The sequence below is a fragment of the Pongo pygmaeus genome, chromosome 9 (assembly GCF_028885625.2).
Source record: "Pongo pygmaeus isolate AG05252 chromosome 9, NHGRI_mPonPyg2-v2.0_pri, whole genome shotgun sequence".
NCBI classification, from domain to species: domain Eukaryota; kingdom Metazoa; phylum Chordata; class Mammalia; order Primates; family Hominidae; genus Pongo; species Pongo pygmaeus.
In genome coordinates, this window is record NC_072382.2 from 71,626,635 (window position 1) to 71,649,005 (window position 22,371).

At 37.6% G+C, this 22,371-nt stretch overlaps 2 protein-coding genes across 2 annotated transcripts; both read right to left on the minus strand.

Annotated features, from left to right (window-relative positions):
• Window positions 1–3,621: 3,621 nt before the first annotated feature.
• Window positions 3,622–4,563, minus strand: LOC129008892 (olfactory receptor 51A7-like). The gene has a single exon (XM_054441353.2). The coding sequence runs from the start codon at window positions 4,561–4,563 to the stop codon at window positions 3,622–3,624; it is 942 nt and encodes a 313-aa protein (XP_054297328.2).
• Window positions 4,564–14,249: 9,686 nt separating this feature from the next.
• On the minus strand, window positions 14,250–15,385 carry LOC129008968 (olfactory receptor 51F2). Its single transcript, XM_054441548.1, has one exon. The coding sequence runs from the start codon at window positions 15,318–15,320 to the stop codon at window positions 14,292–14,294; it is 1,029 nt and encodes a 342-aa protein (XP_054297523.1). The 5' UTR covers window positions 15,321–15,385; the 3' UTR covers window positions 14,250–14,291.
• Window positions 15,386–22,371: the final 6,986 nt, after the last annotated feature.

Genomic DNA, 22,371 nt, shown 5'->3' on the forward strand with positions numbered 1-22,371 from the left:
CAGAAGTTGCAGCGGGCAGAGATTGCACCACCGCACTCCAGCCTGGGTGACAGAGCAAGACTCCATCTCCAAAAAAAAAAAAAGGATGTCTTTGATTCCAAGCATTCAATGCACAATCTCTTATACTATTTTCTAAAATTGTTACAATAGTTTTTACTTCTAAGTTTTTCTGTTAGAAGTTTAAATTTATATTAATCAAGGTGGATATTTACTAACGGCAGAATCACCTGTTAAATACATTCCTTTTCTCACTGAAATAAAATACTGTGCATATCATATTATAAATTATATGTATATATAAGTATACACAGTGTACTAACACTCTTAGTTCACTTTTACTGTATACCAACCAAAAAATCTCAGGTGCTCACCACCACAGTATTTATTATAATGCTTGCTCGTCAGTAGTTTGTGTAGGTGTATACATTTTGCTTTGCAGATCTTTTTAGGAATGATGACATATCACTTATTTATTATAGCTTTATAGTGTGATTTACTTAATGTGAGATGTAAAGCAAACCCCATCTCACAAAACAAACGAAAGCTTTGGATTTCTAGGAGGTGTTAAATTATATTTATAGATTAAATGTAAGAAAATAAACATTAATGATAAGTTTTCACATGCAAGAGTGTATAAATGTTTCATTAACAGTTTTTTCTGTTTTCCAATAAAATTATTTGCTTAAGTTAAATATATTTACATGTATTTTATAAATGTATGTCTTTTGTTTCTATTATAAATAAAGCAGTTCTTATCTTACAGTAAAACATCTATACCATAATGTAGGAACACAGAGATATTCAATAAATGATTTGGAATTAATAAAAAAAAGTAACTATATTTAAACTTTGTATGCATGATTAATCAGAATAAAGAGCTTTACAGCTGGAAGTTTCTTTAATCTTCCCCCGACTCCACCTCATTTTATAGACAGAAAGCTGCAGCTTTGGCCTGTGGAAAGCCCCTTTGAATGGTCCCGTATAAGTCAGTGGTAGTTATTGAACTGAAACCCAACTCCTCTGGCTGCCTCCATGTGTTTATTACTCTGCTAAATCAGGGTAGTAGAAAACTGTCTCTCTTTCACAGCAGAGCCTCAATTGCTCTCTCCTTTTTCCCACTCTCTCCTGTACACTGGCCAAGTCCACACCAATTCTGTCAAAACCTTCAACCATATAGTGGTTGTTATTAATACCCCTGGCCAGTCTAGGATCCTATTCTCCCTCTGCAAATCACATTAACTTGACTGATAAGTTAAGGGGAAAAAAAATTTCTTAACAGCACACAGAGGGGAGAAAGTATTAGCAAGTACATTTACAAAGTGTAACAGTGATACACAGAAGGTGGATAAAACTGCAGATCGAGAAAAGCCTTGCAAAAGCCAGATCTCTGGGTTGGTCTACTTGCTAAACAAAGCTCTCCAGGATAGCAACCAGAATGTTACTCTGTGTGTGGGTGTGTGTGTGTGTGTGTGTGTCAGAAAGAGAGAGGAGGAGAGAGAGAGTGGGGGAGGGAGATATTGAGAATTCATAACAGGGATCATAAGTTCAAATGTCTAGAGAAGCCAAGGAAATAATATAAATTTATAAAACAAGTACATATTCTCACTGTGAGTAGTGGGATCTTTATTAACCAAGAGGCTTAAGACTTCTCAGGGGTTGCCTCCTGAATGTTTGAATGTTTCCATGGGGGAATATAGGTCTACTACTTCCATGTCTTTCCATATTTCAGATAATTTATGGGTATATTTTATATATTTTGTGTGTATAATTATATATATATATATATATAAAAAAATACAAAATCATCCAAACACTGCCATGTCCAAACAAAACCTGTCTGAAGACCATATTGAGATCTTAAAGCTTTTAAACACATTAACTTATTTAATCCCTGGAATGTATGGAGAAATAATTATGTTCTTAATTTAAAAGTACATATGAAATATATCATAATACATAGGAAGTAATTTTCTCAATACCACACAGCCAGGAAATGGCAGAGCTGAAACCAGAGGACCTGTTCCTGACCAAGTCCCTAGTTTTTCCATTCATTTGATCTCCTCCCTGGCAGGACTGAGCTATCACAGTAAAGAGTTTACAGGACACGTAACCCTGATGGGGTTTATTTACTCCTTCTTCTGTGGGTTAGCCTCTAAATTCCTAAATTCTCAGCCTAGAGTTACACTGTATCTTATTCTTTAGGAGTGATCTTGGACCCTGATGTACTAAATAAGGATTGCACAGTCCTAGTGATTCCTAAAGTTTCCTTGTTGACCCTTTCTTATTAGGAGATCATTGGAGCCCTTTGGTCTGGCTCCATTCACAATGCCATAAAGTGAGAGGTGAGACTAGGGAGGCTCAGGTATTAAAGTTATTTGAGTGTCTGCTTGGCCACAGTGGTGCAGATTATGTGCTATCATTACTCATGAACAGTAATATGGGGCTCCCCTCAATTCAGAAGGCAGCATCCAAGGGAAGAATCCACATCTCACGAACCTCCTTATATATCTGCAATGTTAACTTCTTACTATGAGGCATGCAGAGGACAGAGTGCTGTGTTGAGCCTAGATGATGACTGCTCTGATGCACCCTAGAATTTTCACCCCAGAAAAACCTAAGGGGCCTGGCTTCACGATGCTACCTCTTTTTCTTTAGACTATTTTTTTAGTTCAAATTGATATATTAATAGATCTACCAAGCACATACCATCAACAGAGTACTTTGTTGTCAGGAGAGTGAAAGTTGAATAATTCGTAACTCTTGTCCTGTGGAAATTTACAGTATAGTTAGTGAGAGAGATATATGCATCATGATGGAAATACATATGAGCCTGCAACCATTGAGCACCAAAGTTTCAGCCTCTTATCTTTACTATAAACACTGTCAAGTGCCATGGCCCTTCTATTACTTCCTCTCCAAATTGACTGCCACCAAAATTTGCTTCACCAAATGACATAGTCTCTATGTTTCCCTTTCACATCACCCGAGAAAAGTGTTCCTTCAACACTAACCTACATATCAGTCACCTGAGATCTTGCTAAAATGCAGATTTCAGCTCAACAGGCTTGCAGCAGGACATGAGATTCTGCAGCAATTTTAACAACTCTCTAGGTAATGCTGTTGCTTCCGGTCAGCAGACCACACTTTGAATAGCAAAATAAAGAACATATTTAGATAAACTCAGACACTTTATAAAGAGTTTAATGTAAATCACAATGAAAATAAAATAAGAGGAGGTAAATATCAAGATGTTAAATAGTACCAGAATTTTGTAGGGCTCTCCCAGCCACAGTTCAGGGCTGCTTTTCTTAACTTCTCATTAGAAGATTTGCAAGAGTTTTGCTCTTCCTTCTCGTGTCTGAGAATTGATGTTATCAATCACTCAAATAACAACAAAATGATTTGTAACATGTTTATGAAATATAAGCCTCTTCTTTATCAAAAGTAGAAAAGCTGTGGTATATTAGATGCTTCTTAGGGATTAGTTGATTGACCAATTAATTAATTAATGCTAATTTAAAAACTTTGAAGTAAATAGAACCATTTCCTATTTGGATGAAACACTGTCCTTCTCCTAAGAAAATATATTGTGAAAAAAATAGAATTTCCACCTTTGCCCCATCATTTAGGCTTCAGAACCAACTTTTCCAGGACCTTTACTCTAATCTGCCAAGTTTTTACACAATACACAATGGGATTCATCAAGGGTGGTACCAGCAAGAATGCATCTGCTATCAGAATCATAGCTAAAGGGGATTTATGCTTAGCAAAGCGAAGCATGGTAGCCAGGGTGATGATGGGCACATAGAAGATGAGTACAGCACAGATATGAGACACACAGGTGTTAAGAGCTTTGAGCCGCTCCCCATGGGATGCGACACCCAACACAGTCTTCAGGATGAACACATAGGAAATAGCAATAAAAGCACTGTCTGACATCCTGCAGAGTGCAACGAACAAACCATAGTAAAAGTTAACCCTATTGTCAGAGCAGGCCAGCTTCATTATATCCTGGTGAAGGCAGTAGGAGTGGGATAAAAGGCATTTATTACAGTATCTGAGTCTCTTTAAAGTAAAAGGAAGGGGTAGCACTAGCAGAATGCTTTTAATAGCAAATGCCAGTCCAATTTGCAACACCCTGAAGCTGATAAGAATAGAGCTATATCTTAGGGGGTTGTGAATGGCTACAAAGCGATCAAAGGACATGGTTAGGAGGACTGAAGACTCCATGTCTGTGAATCCATGGATGAAGAATTCCTGGGCAATGCATGCATCAGCAGAAATCCCCATGTTGTTGAACAAGAAGATTCTCAGTATAGTGGGTACGGAGGAGAAAGACAGGCCCAGGTCAGACAGGGCCAGCATGGAGAGGAAATAGTACATGGGCTCTTGCAGGGAATGCTCTGTTCTGATAACAAATAGGATGGTGCAGTTGCCCAGGATGGCCATGAGGTACATAAGACAGATGGGGATAGAGATCCAAATGTGTGCATGCTCAAGTCCTGGTATCCCAATCAATAGGAATGTGGAGACTTCAACTTCTGAGATATTGAGCAGAAACATCACAGATAGGTCACTAGCTTATCTGCTCCTGGGTCTAAAGTAAGATTCACAATAGATAAAAATTTTTAATTGTATTTGCTGAACATATTTAAGTTCAGTTGTTGGTTAAATTAAATATAGCTCAATCTTAGGTGTCAAGAAATAGCATAATATATATTTTCCTATGTAAAGAAAACAATGGAAAATATTTAAACAGGTTCACCCCAGGATTCATTTAAAACCTTTGTGTTATTTTTCTATCTTTATTCCCTGATATATTTCTGAATAATTTTCTAGCTAGAAAGAAGATGCTTTGATGTCCACTTTTTTTGAAACCCTCGCTTTTTGAGATTTTTGATTCAATTAAACTAAGTGGAATGTGTTACAATCTACTATCACGCATGTGGTCAATGGTCATGTACTCACACAAACCACAGATGCATGCTATAGTCACAGCACTTAAGGGAGGCCTGAATCTTATGTTATCAATCTTGGTACATGTCTGTGAAAATATACAGAATTGGTCTATGACAGAGGATGGCAAACTGTAATGCAGAGTCAAACTCAGCCCATGGCCTGTTTTGTACAACATGTGGAGTTTTTCTATTTTTAAAGAATATGATTAAAATAAAAAACAAGAGAATAAAAAGCATATGTGTTAGGGATGATATGTGCCTGAAAATTATACACATTGTAAAATGATTCACTTTTTGGGTATTCACAGAAAAAGATACACTCAAAACCTCAGAGAGATCTTCAAGTCTGGTAGCAAACACCATTTGCCAGATCTTGACAGTAGCCTGAGGCAGGGCAGTGTGAGTAAACACAGCACCTCAGTGAGCAGAGGAGGAAGGGCTCCTCTGACCCAGTTCTCATGACTTAGATGGCTAGTGGCAGCAAGAGGTGCAGAGAGGCTGGCCATGTGTGATCATTTGTCCTTTCATGGAAAGTCTCTGAGCATGTCTTGACAAGGGTAGATAAAGAGGAGGTTGCATTCAGCTAGAAGAAACTAGAAAGTGGTGGGTAGAAATAGAAAGTAGTGAAGGAAAGGGGAAATAGCAGCTATTCTGTATGCTGCAAAATTTTTTAAGGACCTTTGCCTCATGTTGACACGAGTTAGGAGCTATAAGGCAGGCTTACTGTTATATGTGACCAATGCGTCCTTGTTATGCATCCCATAACACAGATGCCATTTGTATGTGTTTAAAGTACTCACCACCTTACAGTGCAATTGCTACTGGCCCTGCTCAGAATGGTCACAGCTCTTGTCTTTGTCCATTCACGGATTTTTTTCCTATTGCACTTGGCTTCTCTGTGTCTACCCTTCAGATTGGTGACCAGTGCAGGTGTCTGTCTCTGGAATTTGGGTTTGATCCTGCTCATACTCCTGGAGTCAGCTTTACTGACACTTTGGGTAACTTTCCTTTCAAGAGCTGTAGAATAAAAAGCTCCAATGGTGCGGCTAACAGCCTGTTCTTGTCAGAGGAGTGGAATTCTGACAGAGACAAAAGCAATAACACAACATCCCTCTCCCTTCAATGAATCCCCTCAAAATGGACCATTCCCAAGGTTTCATGCCTGAGGCCTTTCTTGACAAGCTTCCAGTGTAACTCAGGTAACTCAATACATGAGTCACTATTGGCAACATTGTTGTATTCAACTGTATTCATCATGTAAATACAAGTAAGTACCCTATGCTACATGTGGACACTAGTCTTTTCAGCCATAAACCTTGTCCAAAATGTAGCTTGATTTCTTAGGTTGAACAACCCATGAAATATTTTTACCTTCATTCCCCTGAAAGACATAGGGTTGATCTCTATAAACTACAGTGTTTTCATTGGAAAAGATAAAACCACCCTAAGGAAATTCAATTTCATTCACCAGAACACCTACCAGGCTTCTAGCTACCTTATTCCAGACCAAGAATGGAAAGCCTTCAGATCCTACAGCTTCTGCAGCTTCTCTGTTCCAGTACTCTGTTGGGAATCTGCACCTTTGTTTATATCCTCATACTCTTCTTTAGCAGAGGAACATCCTCTTGAGAATTAATAGGCACCTAGTCCCCTGGGAACAATGACTTTTGTTTTAATTTTGCTTTGATTTGTCTCATCAATGTCTGTCAATAATGAGCTCTCTTAAGTGAGCAGGCTCTGAATCACAGTGATGGCTTTAACTGATGTGATCCTGTTCCCACACAGGTGCAGGATTTGGGGACAGTCACTCTAAGGCATTATCAAAGACAGCCCAAATCCAGCAATGGCTCTATCTAAGATTCAGTGTATACCTTAAAAGGTTCAACATAAGCCAGTCACAGAGGTCAGAGACAGGCAGACTTGAGGTGGAATCCTGCCCACAAATGTGTTCTGTTTGATCATCACAATGTCTAAACAGATTTTTAATGTGATGGCTTTAGGTAAGAGAAAAGGTCTCTAATTTATCATAGGCTCCTTCTTTCCCCATTATCTTATATCTAGCCCCTTAACATTTATTGGTCCTCAAAGGCACTTAATCTCATAAAACAAAAAGTAATGCCCAGGGTCACAGCATGCTTAATATCTCAGACCCTCACATTCAGAAGGGAAATTGTTCAGCCCACTAACTTTGAAAATTAGAAATAAATAAATTGTATAATTCTGCTGGCATGTTGTGCAGAGGCATATGATTTTCAGATAAAGAAAACAGAAAATAAGATTTAGCAAAATACTTTTGGCCTGAAACAAAGTATATCAGATAAATGAACCAACTTAGATAGCCGACAATGATGACTTCGTCTTCAGGTTAATACAAGAGGTGATGTGATGGAGTTGGGGTCTGTAGTCATCAGTTAGGACAGGCAGAAAATTGGAGAAAAGAATACAGTAAACTAGTAGACATATACTATAACATGGGCCTAGTTGGCTTAACACCTCTGAAGATTTGATAATATGCAGAGCTTTGATAAAGCTGTAAACCCTACTTAAGGTCAGAATTTTTTTGGTATTTAGTAGCCTTTTACTGCAAGATCATGCCAGTAGAAATACAGTCAGGATTATGATACCTAATATTCTGCCTTCAGGAAAATATCAGTCCTAGTTAAATACTGTCTGATTTTCCGAAAGCCTTAGGTCCCCTAGACTCAAGGCTTCACTAGACTTGGGTAGATGCAGCACTGACACTCCCGGGCAGATGGGTGACTGAAACCAGATTTGTTAGGCCCTGAATATATTTAGAGCTGGTTGCTGAAGATGACAGACAAAAGGGATACAGAATATCCTTTGAAATGCTCCTCTTTATTATTATTGGACCAGAGCAAAATAACCATGAAGGCCTACTCTAATTCTAGCCAACATATCCAGCCTAGGTTTCTCAACTTATTGCTCTGGCATCTGTAAAGGAAAAATTGCAGCTGTCATGAAAATATAATGAAGGCCTAGAAAAGGGGGCACATAAGTGTCGAACCAAGAGAGCAGACCTAGTTAGATTATCCTAATTAGAGAAGATAATCCTAAAGGTTTGTGTTCATTCAAACTTTAATCTTTATTCAAACCTCCCCCCATTAGGAAAATACCTTTTCTGATAATAAAAAATCTCCCCCCGCTTTCTAAAATAGATAGATAGTACAAGTAAATTTTATTCCTTTCCCCATCAATTCTTATGTTTACCTGCCATAAACAACATATCTATTGCCGTCATCATTCATTTATTTGATGTGTATTTCTTGATGACCTATTATGGACAATGCATTGTGTCCAGCTACTGAGAAACACAGATGACCAAAATAGATGCATTGCTTTTATTGAGCTTATGGCTCAGAGGACAACTATGGGTCGTCAGTGAGTAGGATAATCAATATAAAAAGCTTTCAGAAACTTTTAGAGGTAAAATTCCAGAAAACCTTGAGCCTAAACCTAGAGCAGTTTTTAGCAGGTAATGAAGAGCACCTCTTCAGTCTACAATAGCTTTGAAAAACGAGGAGCACTGCTTCCTCACATTCCTATTCTTATACACAGATAGGAGACATAATTCAATTTGATTTTGCACATTCAGAAAAATGTATATTTTAACTAGAGTATTACCAAAAGAAGTGCAAGTTTCTAATGTTGATGTATTTTTTCCAGCATTAGTCCAGAATCATAATGGAATCTATACGGCTCATGTTTGCCTTATGGCACATCCTTCTATTACTTCCTGACATGTATCTACATCTTTTTGAGTGGAAAATTAATTGGTCTCCAGATCCAGAAAAGGCTACAGGGTCACCAGGTCAAAAAAGCAACTAGAACTATGAAAAAAATTACAAGTTTGTGTTTGTTTTGTTGTGGTTTTTTTTTTTTTTTTTTTAGGGAGCAAAACAATTAGAACTCTCATCTTGGAAAGGCTAAATTTAGGTAATTTTTAGGAAAAAGATGAAATAAAATATATTATCTTTCTTCTATTTTTTTTCTCTTATTTGACTTGCTGCCCTAGCTCTTCCTCCTCCATTTCCGCTTTCCCTTACTTCTCCTTTTTATTTATTGCTAACAACAATAAACAAATAATAACAATATTATTGTTAATATCACCATTTTAACAAAAAAGGGTGTAAACTTAGTAATAATAAATATTCCCTGCAAAAGGATTTTTCTCTCAGCAGCCTTCCTGAGACCACTTCTGTATACTTTATGTGCTCATAGCACTTTCTCCATTGCTCTGGAGCTATCCCCATGTTTTCTAAAAGACTTGGCCCATGGATACCTTTTTCAGGATCATTTTTCTTCTCTATTTGGAGTTTTAAAAAAAAAGAAACAAGTTGGTAAGCATATCATTTTAATTGACTTACGGGATTAAATAACAGAACTTGCATGAAAAACAATAACAAAAAAGAACAAGGATAGATTTTCAGTACAGCAGAAGAAATGGCTCATACCTCATTCTGAGGTGACTGCATTTTCTGTGAACCTACAAGCTCTCCAGGATAGAACATCAAGGTTTGAGCTGACCCTGTGAATTCACTGCTTCCAGTGCATCACCGCAAATCTTTTAGCCTCATTTTCCAATCACTGTTACAGCAATCAGACTCATTTAGTCATTGGCTGGCTTTTCGCAGGAAGAATCTGAAAACCTCTCAACCTAGGCGCGTGCCATGCACCTCTTGTTTCTTGCCCCGAGACTGACACTGAATGATGAAATATCTACATGTACTCACTTGGTATTCATGCATGTACAACCCAGAAATAGGGGGGAATTAAGGATTCATGAGGTAGACTATGAGCAATGGGAAAAAGGATCCAATGGATAAACTGTTTGTCTTTTTATTTTCCTGGGTCAAGTATCCTGAGACATATTTGATAAGGCTTCAGAGGTGGCCCTGTAGGATTAGGCAATAATCACCCATAATGGCATCTGGATTATTATTGATGTGCCATTTCTCAACCTCCAAATTCCTTTTTACCTGCTCTGTGATGAAGATGTTGGGCCTTATAATGTTTTGCTAGCTGGTACAATGTTAAGATTTGTCAGTAGAGGGTAGTGGAGGCACACTGAAAGGAGAAGAGGTTTTTCTCTTCCTGGTTTTATTGTCGTTTGCCAACCAGACTCCTACAAATCATGATTTTTCTTTATTGTTTGGCTCTGTGTGGTTCCTCCAGGGCTCAGTTCCAGCAGTGCATAGCTTTCTTCAGCATGTCACCACTGAGCTTGTTCTCCAGCTCTCCACTGAAACAACAATGGCATAACCTGGAAACATAGGCATAATATGCCAGCACTGCAGCTGAGATAGCTTCTTCCATATCTTCTCCTTAGCCCTGAATATCTGTGTGCACATCAGGGGCCCCATGGGACTAGTCTTCTAGCAAGGTAGTCACTCGACTTATCCAGAGAAGGCGGGCTGGAGCCACTCCAGGCACAGCCACACATGGAAATGCATTATACTCCTAGAGAGAACAGTCTTTCCAGCTCCCAGGTACAGCAGTGCCCAGCAATCAGCAGTTTCCCTTGCACTTAGAGAGTTCTGGGGCTTGGCACCTTCTTATGGAAGGCCTTTCCTGCAACTGTCAGAGGGCAGATTTATGGAAAACCTCACTGATAAGGCCCTTTTGTGAGTTCACCAGCCTAGTGCAAGGAAAGGAATCCTCCTCGGGTGCTTTATCCCAGCGCTTGGGGTAATGGTTTCCCCTTATAGCTGTTTCTACTGAATTCTTTATAATTCTCTTTAGCAAGCTAATTTCCCCACTATTTTAGCTGCTTGTTAATAATTCTCTACATTAAATTTTTCCTGTTAAAATTATTGTATGATTCCTGTCTTTTGATTGAACCCTGATTAATGCAGCATCAAACTCAATGAGGTGTTTTCTATCATCTTATTCTTCCTCCTTCTTTCACTTCAGTTGTTCCTCATTCATGGTCCCTGGAAGCACATTATCATTAACATGGTCAATTGATAACAAAATCTGAGTGCTAGCAGTCAGAGGGCTGACAATGATCCTTGAAATTCAATGGCATCACAATTACTATCACACTTATTTGTGATTGACTGGATGAAGTTCAGATGGAAGGTAAGGTATTAGGTTATATGGTAACTATGGATTTTGAATCTAGTCTTCCATTTTTACCTAAAACATCTAAAGATTATGGAATGGGCTGATTTTATTATCTGCCTCAGAAATCTTGAAATAAGAGCTAATCAGATTGGGACATCCAACTCACAATGCAGGGTATGCCATGAAAATCAAAGGTTCTCTGTAGGAACACTGACAGAAACCTTTATCTCACTCAGACATAGATCATACAGCTCTAAAAATCAGGCAAAGGATTTAACTAAAAGGGTGGCAGAGATACAAGGCAGACTGCTCAGTTTTGACAGATCTTCTGTGATAAAGTCAAAAACCTTGAAAAAGACTAGAAATACAGTAATGGGAAAATGATGAGATCCTCATTCCTGGAATGTTGACATTTGAGTGAATAAGTCTTCAAATCTTGAAACTTTTGAATATTTTATGCCAGAAGAAACAGATCCCTTCTTACTTTTCAAAGATAATTCATTTATTACTGTCTGGAAACCCTACACAAACCAAACCTGAGTGTGATGCCTCACAACTGATACCTTTCCTCCACAAGAACTGCCCTATCATTTCTCATTGCACCCAAAATAATAACCAATCAGGTCTCAGCAAAGCCTGAAAAGAGAATTTTTGTTAACATTTTTGGAGAAAATAGCTTATTTACTGAAGGCATTGCAGAACCTACTTAATTGGACTAACTGGAATCAAATGAGTAGAGTGGATCTTGAAGGTGTTAGATCCAGGCAGCAGTGGAAGTATGTGGTAGTATGAATATTAATTAACAGAGAAAAGTTTATTGACATGAAGGCATTGATCCATGATTAGAGGTGCAATATTATATCAAGGATACCCAGAAACTGTGCTAATGCACTACTGAGATGGTTGTTTCAAGATTGGATATGATAATGACCACAGAAAATTAGGTGGAGATGCCAAATATTCTTGGCAAAATGTGGACTATAGAAATATTAGGGAAGTTGACATGTTAGAATTGATTTATCCTATGGGACAAATGAATTTACCACATGATTATTTTCTCCATGAGGGAAGAGAAATGTCTTCATGGAGGCAACAAAGAATGCATTTGTAAGAGGAAGTCTGGTTCATTTCAAAGGTCAGCAGTTGCCGTACTCTGTAGGCTACACATAACAATTAAAGATGCTTCTGTGGAAATGGGCTTCCTATTAACAATGAGAATGAAGGAATTCTGAGACCACACAGCAGTACTTAAAAATCATATAAGTGGGCATAATTTTTATAGAGGATAGAAAGGCTAGAATGGCTATCAGAGTGATGGGACCCATAGTGATATCTTGCAATAGATGATAGTCTTCCTGGAGACAAGCTAAATGAACAGTCTTCTAGGATGTACCCAGCATACATTTACAATAGAGAACTTCTAAGCACCAGGCTGACATCAGCCATATAATGGGAAGTCATGATCCCTTAACCTGTTTAAATATGTAAGTTACTTGATGTATACAGGACCCATTAATTGAATATGAGTCTTGATCTCCCCCACCAAGTGTCCCGCAATGCTACTACCAGTATGTAATAAAAATTATCCAGATTTCCCCCCAAACAGCCTAAGGTCATTTACAAATGTAACTGTTCATTAAACAAAGAATACCCAACTCTTTAAGGACTCTTAAATATAGGTTATCTAAGGTTATATCTAAGACTTCTCAAAGAGTTTGTTCACTCAAACATATCAACATGCTCTCTTTTGGTTAACTTATAAGATTATTGAGAGTGATTAATGGAGTTACAAACAACGTTTATCTCATAGTCAGCCCAATAATTTTTCAGCTTTACTTGTGGTTATTCCTCAGATGCTTAATCATATAATTGAGGATAATACACTTAGCAACAGGAAAAATTCTTATGTTATTATGCTATCTGAGACATTTGAGCAATTATTGTAGGAATAATGATGGACAAGGTCAAAAAGCACAAATAATTTATGTGAATAGTTGGCCCAGAATCCTATGACACTTGTCACTGTTGTATGGATGTCTCTGCATTAATTCACATCCATGGCCTCATTGGGGGATTTTGATAAGTTTCTGGAAAAGGAGGAAAATACTCAGGCTTAGTTCATGAATAGATTGGTAGACAAGTTGATGCTAACCAAAAATTGTGTGCAGTGGCACAACAGCCCTACATTTGATGGCGTAAAGGAGGGTGGTGAAAGAAAACATTTCCAAAGGGCAGAGTTGTGAGTAGCACTCTTGGTTGTTAACTTTGTTTGGAGGAGAAGTTGTCTGAAGTCTGTGGATATACACGGACTAGGACTTTGCTGAAAGGCTTGGATAATTTGTCGGCAGATGGAACTAGCAACTTTGTTAGAAGAGATGTAAGAAAGTCTGCATGTGACGTGCTATTGAAGCGGACACAAAGGACGAAAAGTTCTGTGTCTTATGTTAATACTCACTAGAGAGTATTCACTTCAGAGGAGGGACTCAACAGCCAGCTATAAAGTATCTATACATTGATATCAGCCAGCTTTTGCTCTGCCATTGCTAGTCCAGTGAGCCCATAAATTAAGCCATAAAATCAGGGATAGAGATAAATATGAGCCAAAAGTACAGGTTCTCTTATACCAAGGCAAATCTTGGTTAAAAAAACGAAAAATAGTGTTATCCTTACTCCTAGAATGTTAACAATGTAATTACCAACTTTTAACTCTTCAGCTAACAGCAGCAGTAACTGATGCTGAGCACATAATAGGGTATCATGTATTTACATTAGGCAGCCCCTGCACATAATAAAGGGCAAAATAATTCCATCTAGATAAGACCCAATGTGGAATTACATTGATGTGTATTTTAGGATCCACCCTATAGAATCTCTATTTTGGAATCGCACAAATAATTAAGAATTTCAAGAAAAGAAACAAATTAAAGTGTTTTCTGTGTGTCATTCAGAAAATAACAACTGACTTATTTAGAAAGTTTCTCACATTAAATGTGAACTTTTATAATTGTACACAGAGCCTGAATTAATACTTTATGTATCTTTCATACTGCTTACAAATATAATTAGTTGTTTATATATGTTTCTTCACTTCATATTGAAAACAAAATCATAATTTAGTTGGCAATGACATGAATTTATTGACAAAGAAATTGACTAAATAAATGTCACATAACCTATAAGTTGCTTAGTTTGGACTGTTGGAGGCATGTGTGGGAACTTTGGGACAATTACTCCATTCTAGCAAAGCACTTATTCAGAAATGGCTTTATCTTTAATCAGAAATAGCTGAAGATTAGATTTGGAGTGCTTCTGAATTAAGACCTTGATAATGGCCTTTTGAATCTGCTTAGTCTTCACACTGTAGATAATAGGGTTGAGCACAGGAGGGATTAGCAGAAAGACATTGGCCATGATGATGTGGACAAATGGAGGTGCTGGATGGCCAAAGCGATGGACAAGAGACAAGCTGATGAGAGGGATGTAGAAGATGGCAACAGCACTGATGTGGGATGTGCAGGTGTTGAAGGCTTTCTGCCTCTCCTCTGAGGAAGCAATGCTGAGGACAGATCGAATGATCAGGATACAGGAGAGCAGGATGCAAGGGCAGTCAAACCCTGTAGTGGAGAAAAGCGCAAACAGACCAAGGATGCTGTTGATCCTATTGTCTGGGCAGGAGAGTTGGATGAGATCAACATGGTAGCAGTAAGAATGTGAAAGGACCATAGAACTGCAGAAGGACAACCTCTTGACAAACAGCACAACTGGCAACATGACGGCAACATTTCTTATCAACATGCTCATCCCAATCTTGGCAATTCGGGCATTGGTAAGGATGGTAGTGTATCTCAGTGGGTAACAGATGGCCACAAAACGATCAAAGGCCATGGCCAGTAGAACCCCAGACTCCATGAAAGTAAATCCGTGTAGAAAGAACATCTGGGCAATGCAGGCATTTAGGTTGGTTTCTCGGGCTTCAAACCAGAAGACACCAAGGGTAGTAGAAAGTGTACACAGGGACAAGCTCAGGTCTGTGGCTGAAAGCATAGAGAGGAAATAGTACATAGGCTTATGGAGGCTCCATTCACAGAGGACCACAAACAGGATCATGCTATTTCCAGAGAGGGCAACAACATATAGGAGACAAAAAGGGATGGAGATCCAGTACTGGGTGGCTTTCAGGCCTGGAATGCCCGTCAGGAAGAAGATCAGAGGCTGAGCATTGGTATTATTGAGGACTGACATAGGGAAGGACTGAGAAGACAGGGATGTTTCAGTCATTTAACAAAACACATAATATATAGTTTATCACTTATAACATCTCTCTGGCACTTCAAGATTCACTGAGTTATTATTTCTAATTTTCAAAGAACTTGAATTTTTTTTTTCATTTCCCAGAGCTACACATTTCTCTCCAAGTCTGTCAGTGTTTCACATTTATTGAGAAAAGTGAATTCCCTGAACTGTGCCACATCAAATTTTCTTAAGTATATTAAGCCTATAATTCTCATTACTAGCAATAAACATTACAATTAAGTCATGTCTGCCAATATAAATCCTCAGTAAAATACCTAAACAATATTATGAGAAACCTGCTTTCCAGTACTTGTTGAAAATGTTTTGATTCTGGAATAAAACACTGAGCAAACTAAGTCATATTTGAAATGTGAATATTATTATATTTCCTTGGAAAATATCCAGAAGAATGCCAAAAACATCCCTGGGACACACAGGCCCATATATGTGGTAATAGGGTGGTCCAAAAACACACCCTAAGAAAAATAAATATTGATTGCATTTGTTGGGAGTTCCCTGTGTCGTTGACATTTTATATGCATTATATAATTTCATCCATACACCAACTCTTGGAGATAGATCGTACATGGATTTTGCAGATGAGCAAACTAAGACTCAGCAATCACCCAATGTTATCTTTATAAAGCACTGCCTAAATGTTGAGAGAAACCACAAAAGTAAGAAAGTTGGAGAAAAGAGAGAGACAAAGATGACAGAGGAGGAGGAGAAGAAGAAGGAGAAAGAGAAAGACTAGTGAAGGTGGAGGCAGGTAAGTGCACAAGGGGGAAGAGGAGGAAAGTGCAAGAGGAGGAGGAATATGAGGAAGAAGGGAGGGAGTGAGAAAGAAGGGAAGGAAGAAAGGGAAGGAATGGAGGAAAAAAGCAAATCTTACCATAATTTTACTACAATAAATTAAGCACTACACTATGATAAATTATACCACAGGCTAGTATCAAAATTCAAAAAAACACAATAGCCAGCATTTCTTGAACATGTGCCATATGCTAGACACAATTATCTTCATCTCCATAATATGATCCAATCATTATAATTATTCAACAAAGAAAATAAACTTCTTATCCCTAATATACATATGAAGAAACTGATACTTACATTAAGTAATTTGCCCCAAATTATGCAGTTAGGCAGTAGAAGAACTGAGGATGAAACCTGCGTGTCTAACCTCAATGCCTTCACTCAGTAAAGCTGAGGAATGCATAAAAGGAATTTCTAAACCAGTCTGATAAAGTCTCCAGGTGTATGATTTTAAAGAGACATACTATGGTCCGTGTGGTATCTTTGGAGGGGAGTCTGATGTGTCAAATGTTAATTCCATGTGAATTGTGGAGATATGAAGCTCTTTAGGATTCTCTGGAAAGTAGTCTTTTTTTTTTTTTGTATACTTTAAGTTCTAGGGTACGTGTGCACAACGTGCAGGTTTTAAGAAAATGTGGCACGTATACACCATGGAAAGTAGTCTTAATATCGATAGTTCTTGTATGCAAAGGGCCAAGAAAATCAGGTGTCCAGGCTATATCCACTATGGAAAATAACGCCAAAATGGAACTGTAAAATTCAGTTGAGGCCAGGCACAGGGCTCATGCCTGTTATCCCATACTTTGGGAGGCCAAGGTGGGAGGATCACTTGAGCCCAGGAGTTCAAGACCAGCATGGGTAACATAGGGAAACCCCATCTCCACAAAAAAGTTTACAAATTAGCCAGGCATGGTGGTACATGCCTGTAGGTCCCAACTACTTGGTAAGCTGAAGTAGGAGAATTTCTTGAGCCCAGAAGTCAAGATTGCAGTGAGTCATGATTGTGTCACTGTACTCCAGCCTGAGTGACAGACAGAAACCCTGTCTCAAAAAAAAAAAAAAAAAAAAATTTCAGTTGACTCATTTCAGTGACCATCTCACTCTTCCGAAAATACATATTTTGTTGATGATTCTGGAAATTTTCTCTCCCTCATTGTTTTATGATACCAATCTCTCTTAATATTCTCCCACTAATCAGCTCTTTCTCTGACTGTTTCAGTTTTCTTGTTTCTTTCCCCCCTCTCCCGGGTACCTTATGTTTTCCAACCTTATATTTGGCATTCTTCAGAGATCTATCTCAAGTCACTTGTAAAATTATCTCCCCCATTTTCACAGCCTCATATTTCACCTATACAATAATAAATTTCAAATGAATTTCTGAAAACCAGTTTTGGTGTTTAGGTTCCATGTCTGAAGATAAAACTTTATTCTGAACATTTCCATCTAGATTTTTCATGGGTAAATAAAAAAACCTCATATGTTCAAAACCAAATTGATTATTTTCTCTTATAACTGTTTTTCCTCCTATACCATTTTATGTGTAAAGCTTATAACTTTCATTAAAATGACCCAATTTTCTAAATCAGAAATCTAGGAGTTATCCTGTACTCTCTTATTTTTTAACCAACACCTCTTCCAAGCTTTTCTATTCAACCTTTAATATCTCTCTTTATTCTTCCAACTTGTCTTTATCTGAGTACAAAATACTCTCTTCCAAATCTACTCACTGTCTAACCTGGACTATTGAATTAGCCTAATTCTGTATTTTATTAATATAGTAACATTAATATAATAATATAAAATGAAAGACTCCAAAGCAATAACAACATCCATTTATTAAGTACCTTCTCTATTTCGGAAACACATAAACAAGAAAAACAGTCTTTTAAACTGAATAACAATGACAACACCACATAGCAGAAACTGTGAGGCAAGATGACATCCAGAACAACTTATAGCTTGAAGAATATAGGAAAAAATGATGGAAAATATTAAGTTTCTAAGTTCTCAGTTTAAGAAGCTGTGATTATAATTAAACAAATATCAAAAGAAGCAATTAACAAAGATGAAAGGCATAAATGAATGAGTTAAAAATAAAACCAAAGTTGATTATTTTAAAAGAATATAACGATTCTTTTTTTCAAAGACAGTCAAGAAAATTTTACAAAAAGGATGAAAAATGAAAATAATAACAAACCTATGATTAGAGAACTATAACTTTAAATATAATGAATAGTAAGCAAAATTATGATAATATGTTTGATGACATACATAAAATAGATGATTTTATAAGAAAATATCAATTACCAAACTAGCCGAGGAAATAAAATCTAGCATAGAAGAAATGGTAATGATGGAAAAAATATTTACCAATAAAGCAAACAAGAGTATGTGTTTTGATTTTTGAGTTCTACCAATGTTAAAGAGAAGAAAGAGACTCTTTCTTTCTTTTCAAACTTATCTAGCCCAGAAGAAATATTTGTTAGCAAACTACTTGCTGATATATCACTAGTTCCCATACCCTTTAGTCTGAGCCTGTCACTCTGAACCCTGCTTCCCAATATTTCTACCCCTGATTTGCAGTCCTTTGCCTCTGAGCACTTGCCTCTCCACTTCCCATTCCTCCCTTTCTGCTCTCTCTTGCCCCCCAGTTTAGACCTCAACAGTCTTTGCCTTCTTGGTCTGCTCTTTCTCATGCTCTCACACCTTACCTGGCTCCCAACAGAGGAAGAGGTGCCCTTTCTACTCACTCTCCAGCCAAGTGTATTTGTAGATGGCTCTTGGACCTGGCCTTCTCTAAGAAGCCCTGCATATAACCCAACCCTGTTGCCAAGAGAACCTTGGGACTTGACCCAAGGTGTAATGACTAGAAATTCCCAGGAGATTCCTCACACTAGACTGAAGCAGATCCAAATAATATGTTTACAGCTTCCTTTTAATTATTGTATTATCTTTATAATATTTTAAATGAATATAAATGTTCTTTTTTTCCATTTTTTCCCCAAAATACGAAAAAGTTTTGTAGATTTTTGTTTGTTTGTTTAAGATGAGGTCTCACTCTGTTGCCCAGACTGGAGTGCAATGGCAGAATCATGGCTCACTGCAGCCTTGACCTCCCAGGCTCAAGCAATCCTTCCACCTCAGCATCCCTAGCAACTTGTACTACAGGTGCATACCACCACACCTACCTTTATGTATTTATTTGTTTTGCAGAGAAGGGGTCCCATTACGTTGTCCAGGCTGGTCTCAAACTTCTAGGCTCAAGATATCCTCCAGTCTTGGCCTCTCAAAGTGCTGGGATTACAGGCATAAATCACCATGCGCAACCTCCATTAACTTTAGATTCTACTTCCTGCTATGCAGAGTGCGAGGAACAAATGCCCTTATACTTTCCTTCTTCTCTTCCCTCTCCTTTCCCAAATTTAGTACCCTGTAGTATGATACTTTCCTAGGCCATATATAAAAATTTACATACAATCTTATAGCTATGATTTTATATTTGTTTAGGTTATTCGAACTCCAAAAGCAACAAAAAATTATTAAAATATAATTAAATAATTATTCAACATGGAATACAGAATATATGGTATGATTAGAAAAATAATGACACATCATCCTATGTCACTAAACATGCCACTATAAAAGAAGGCACCCCACTTTGGGAGGCCGAGGCGGGTGGATCACGGGGTCAGGAGATCGAGACCATCCTGGCTAACATGGTGAAACCACGTCTCTACTAAAAATATTAAACAAAAAAAAATTAGCCGGGCGTGGTGGCGGGCGCCTGTAGTCCCAGCTACTCAGGAGGCTGACGCAGGAGAATGGCGTGAACCCTGGAGCGGAGCTTGTAGTGAGCCGCAATCACGCCACTGAGCTCCAGCCTGGGCAATAGAGCGAGACTCCGTCTCAAAAAAAAAAAAAAAAAAAAGAAGGCACCCATTCATCAAAAGAAAATTGATTATTTCCTTTCATACTAATTCAGTTGCCCATAATCATGTCAATTTTCTGTTTATTTTGGACCATAGTTTTCTGGAACAACTTTTATGTTGTCTCTGGAATTTAAATTATCTTTCGTTTTGTCTGATAGCAGGATAAAGAAAAGCTTTTTTTTTTTTATTATCTCACAAATGACTTAAAGAGAGGGACTGCAACAATAATAGTAGAGGACTTCAACATCCTACTTTCAGCAGTGAACAAATCACCCAGACAGAAAACCAATAAAGAAACCTTGGATTTAAATTACGCTCTACACCAAATGGACCTGACGGACATTTCAACCAGCAGCTACAGAATACATATTCTTCTAGATTGCATATGAAACATTCTCCAGGATAGATCATCTGTTAGGCCACAGAACAAGTCTTAACTAATTCGAGAAGATCAAAATCATATTAAGTATTATTTCTGAAAACAGTAGTATAAAACTAGAAATCAATATAGAGAAACTGTGGAAAATACAAATACATGGAAATTAAACAACACCTTCCTGAACAACCAACAGGTTGATAAAAAATCAACAGAGAAATTAAACAATTTATTTAGACAAATGAAAATGGAAGTACAATATACAAATACCTATGGGACAGCAAAAGCGGTATGGGAGGGATGTTTATAGCAATAAATGCCTACATCAAAAAAAGTAGAAAGATCTCAAATTATAGTTATTTGTTGATAAGGAAAATTAAATGCTTGTAAAATTGAGTGAACACGTAAATATCCTCAAGATCTTGTTAAAATGAAAATTCTGACTCATTAGGACTGAAATGGAGCCTGAATTCTAAATTTCTGACATCATTCCTGTCTGAGGCCATATTTTGTGCAACGTTCTAATATGTTCTGCATTTCTTGAGGCATGTCGGATTGTTGTATTCCTGGGATTATTTTACATAGCATCCATAAGTAGTTTTAATTCATACTTGGTTATCAATTGTTGAACTTTATTGTATACCAATTTCATTTGCTAAAGCATATATTCCAGGATTTTTCATTCCAAAAAAAGTACATAAATGATAAATTTGCTGTGTTCCCTGTCAAAAATTTCTTTCTTTTTTTTTTTTGTTATACTTCATTGCTGTGCTGACTATATGAAAAATAAATAAATCTAAAGACCCCAAAATCACTAAGCCAAAAGAAAAAGTCAAGATGGGAACTGTGTCAGGCAAACCTGCCTCCCATTTTATTCCTATAAAAGTTAGCTACTAAGTATAAAAAGCTACATACCTGCCTCTCAATTTGCCCACAAGGAAATTGTCTGTGGGCCTCAAGATCTTCACCCTAAAACAGTTATGCCGAACTTCACCCTGGCAATGAAAATTGATAGCTTATCTTCACAGGTGTGGAAAAAAGAACAGAACTGGAAGCCATCCCTTTGCTCACCTGAGACAAATGCACATCTGATTGCTTCCTCTGCCCTACTGTTTATGTAAAAACGCAGTCACTGAGCCAGACTGAGGCATAAGTGACTACTCCTCTACCCACCCCCTCACGTGTGAATTGTGTATTTAGTGAAAGGCTGATCAAAAGAATTCAGCTTTTGTCTCTTATCTTCCTATTACCTGGAACCTTCTGCTTTGAGTTGTCCTGCCTTTCCAGGCTGAAAAAATGTATATCTTAAACTTACTGATTGATGTCTCATGCCTTCCTAAAATGTATAAAAGCAAGCTGTACCCCGACTGTGTTGGGCACAAGTCGTTAGGACCTCCTGAAGCTGTGCCACGGGTGCGTTCTTAACCTTGGCAAAATAAATTTTCTAAATTGATTGACACCTGTCTCAGATACTTTTGGTTCACAACTATATGCAGAATTACTATGCTCTAATTTTCTCTAAATATTTTTAAGGTTTGGTTGATTAATACAGTGGATAAGATTACTGGCTGTCCTTGCTGGCTACAGAGCCAGTAGTTTTATCCACTGTATTAGACTAACCCTTTAAAATGCTCAGAAAAAAACTTCTTAGAGCATAATAACCCTTGGAACACAACCTGGTTTGTAGAAACTGTTTGAAAATCTCACCAATTCACTGTTAAGTCTGTGTAGACTAAAACGATTTTTACTGGGCTCTTTTTGTAGGTCATCTTTCTCCCAATTATATTAAAGCATTAGATTCTACTCCTTATCTACTCTTCATCAAGCGCTTCATACTTCCACACTACTATTCTATATTTACTTTTTTTCAGTTCTTCATTCTTTTTTATTCTTGATGAGTAGTATTCTATTGCTT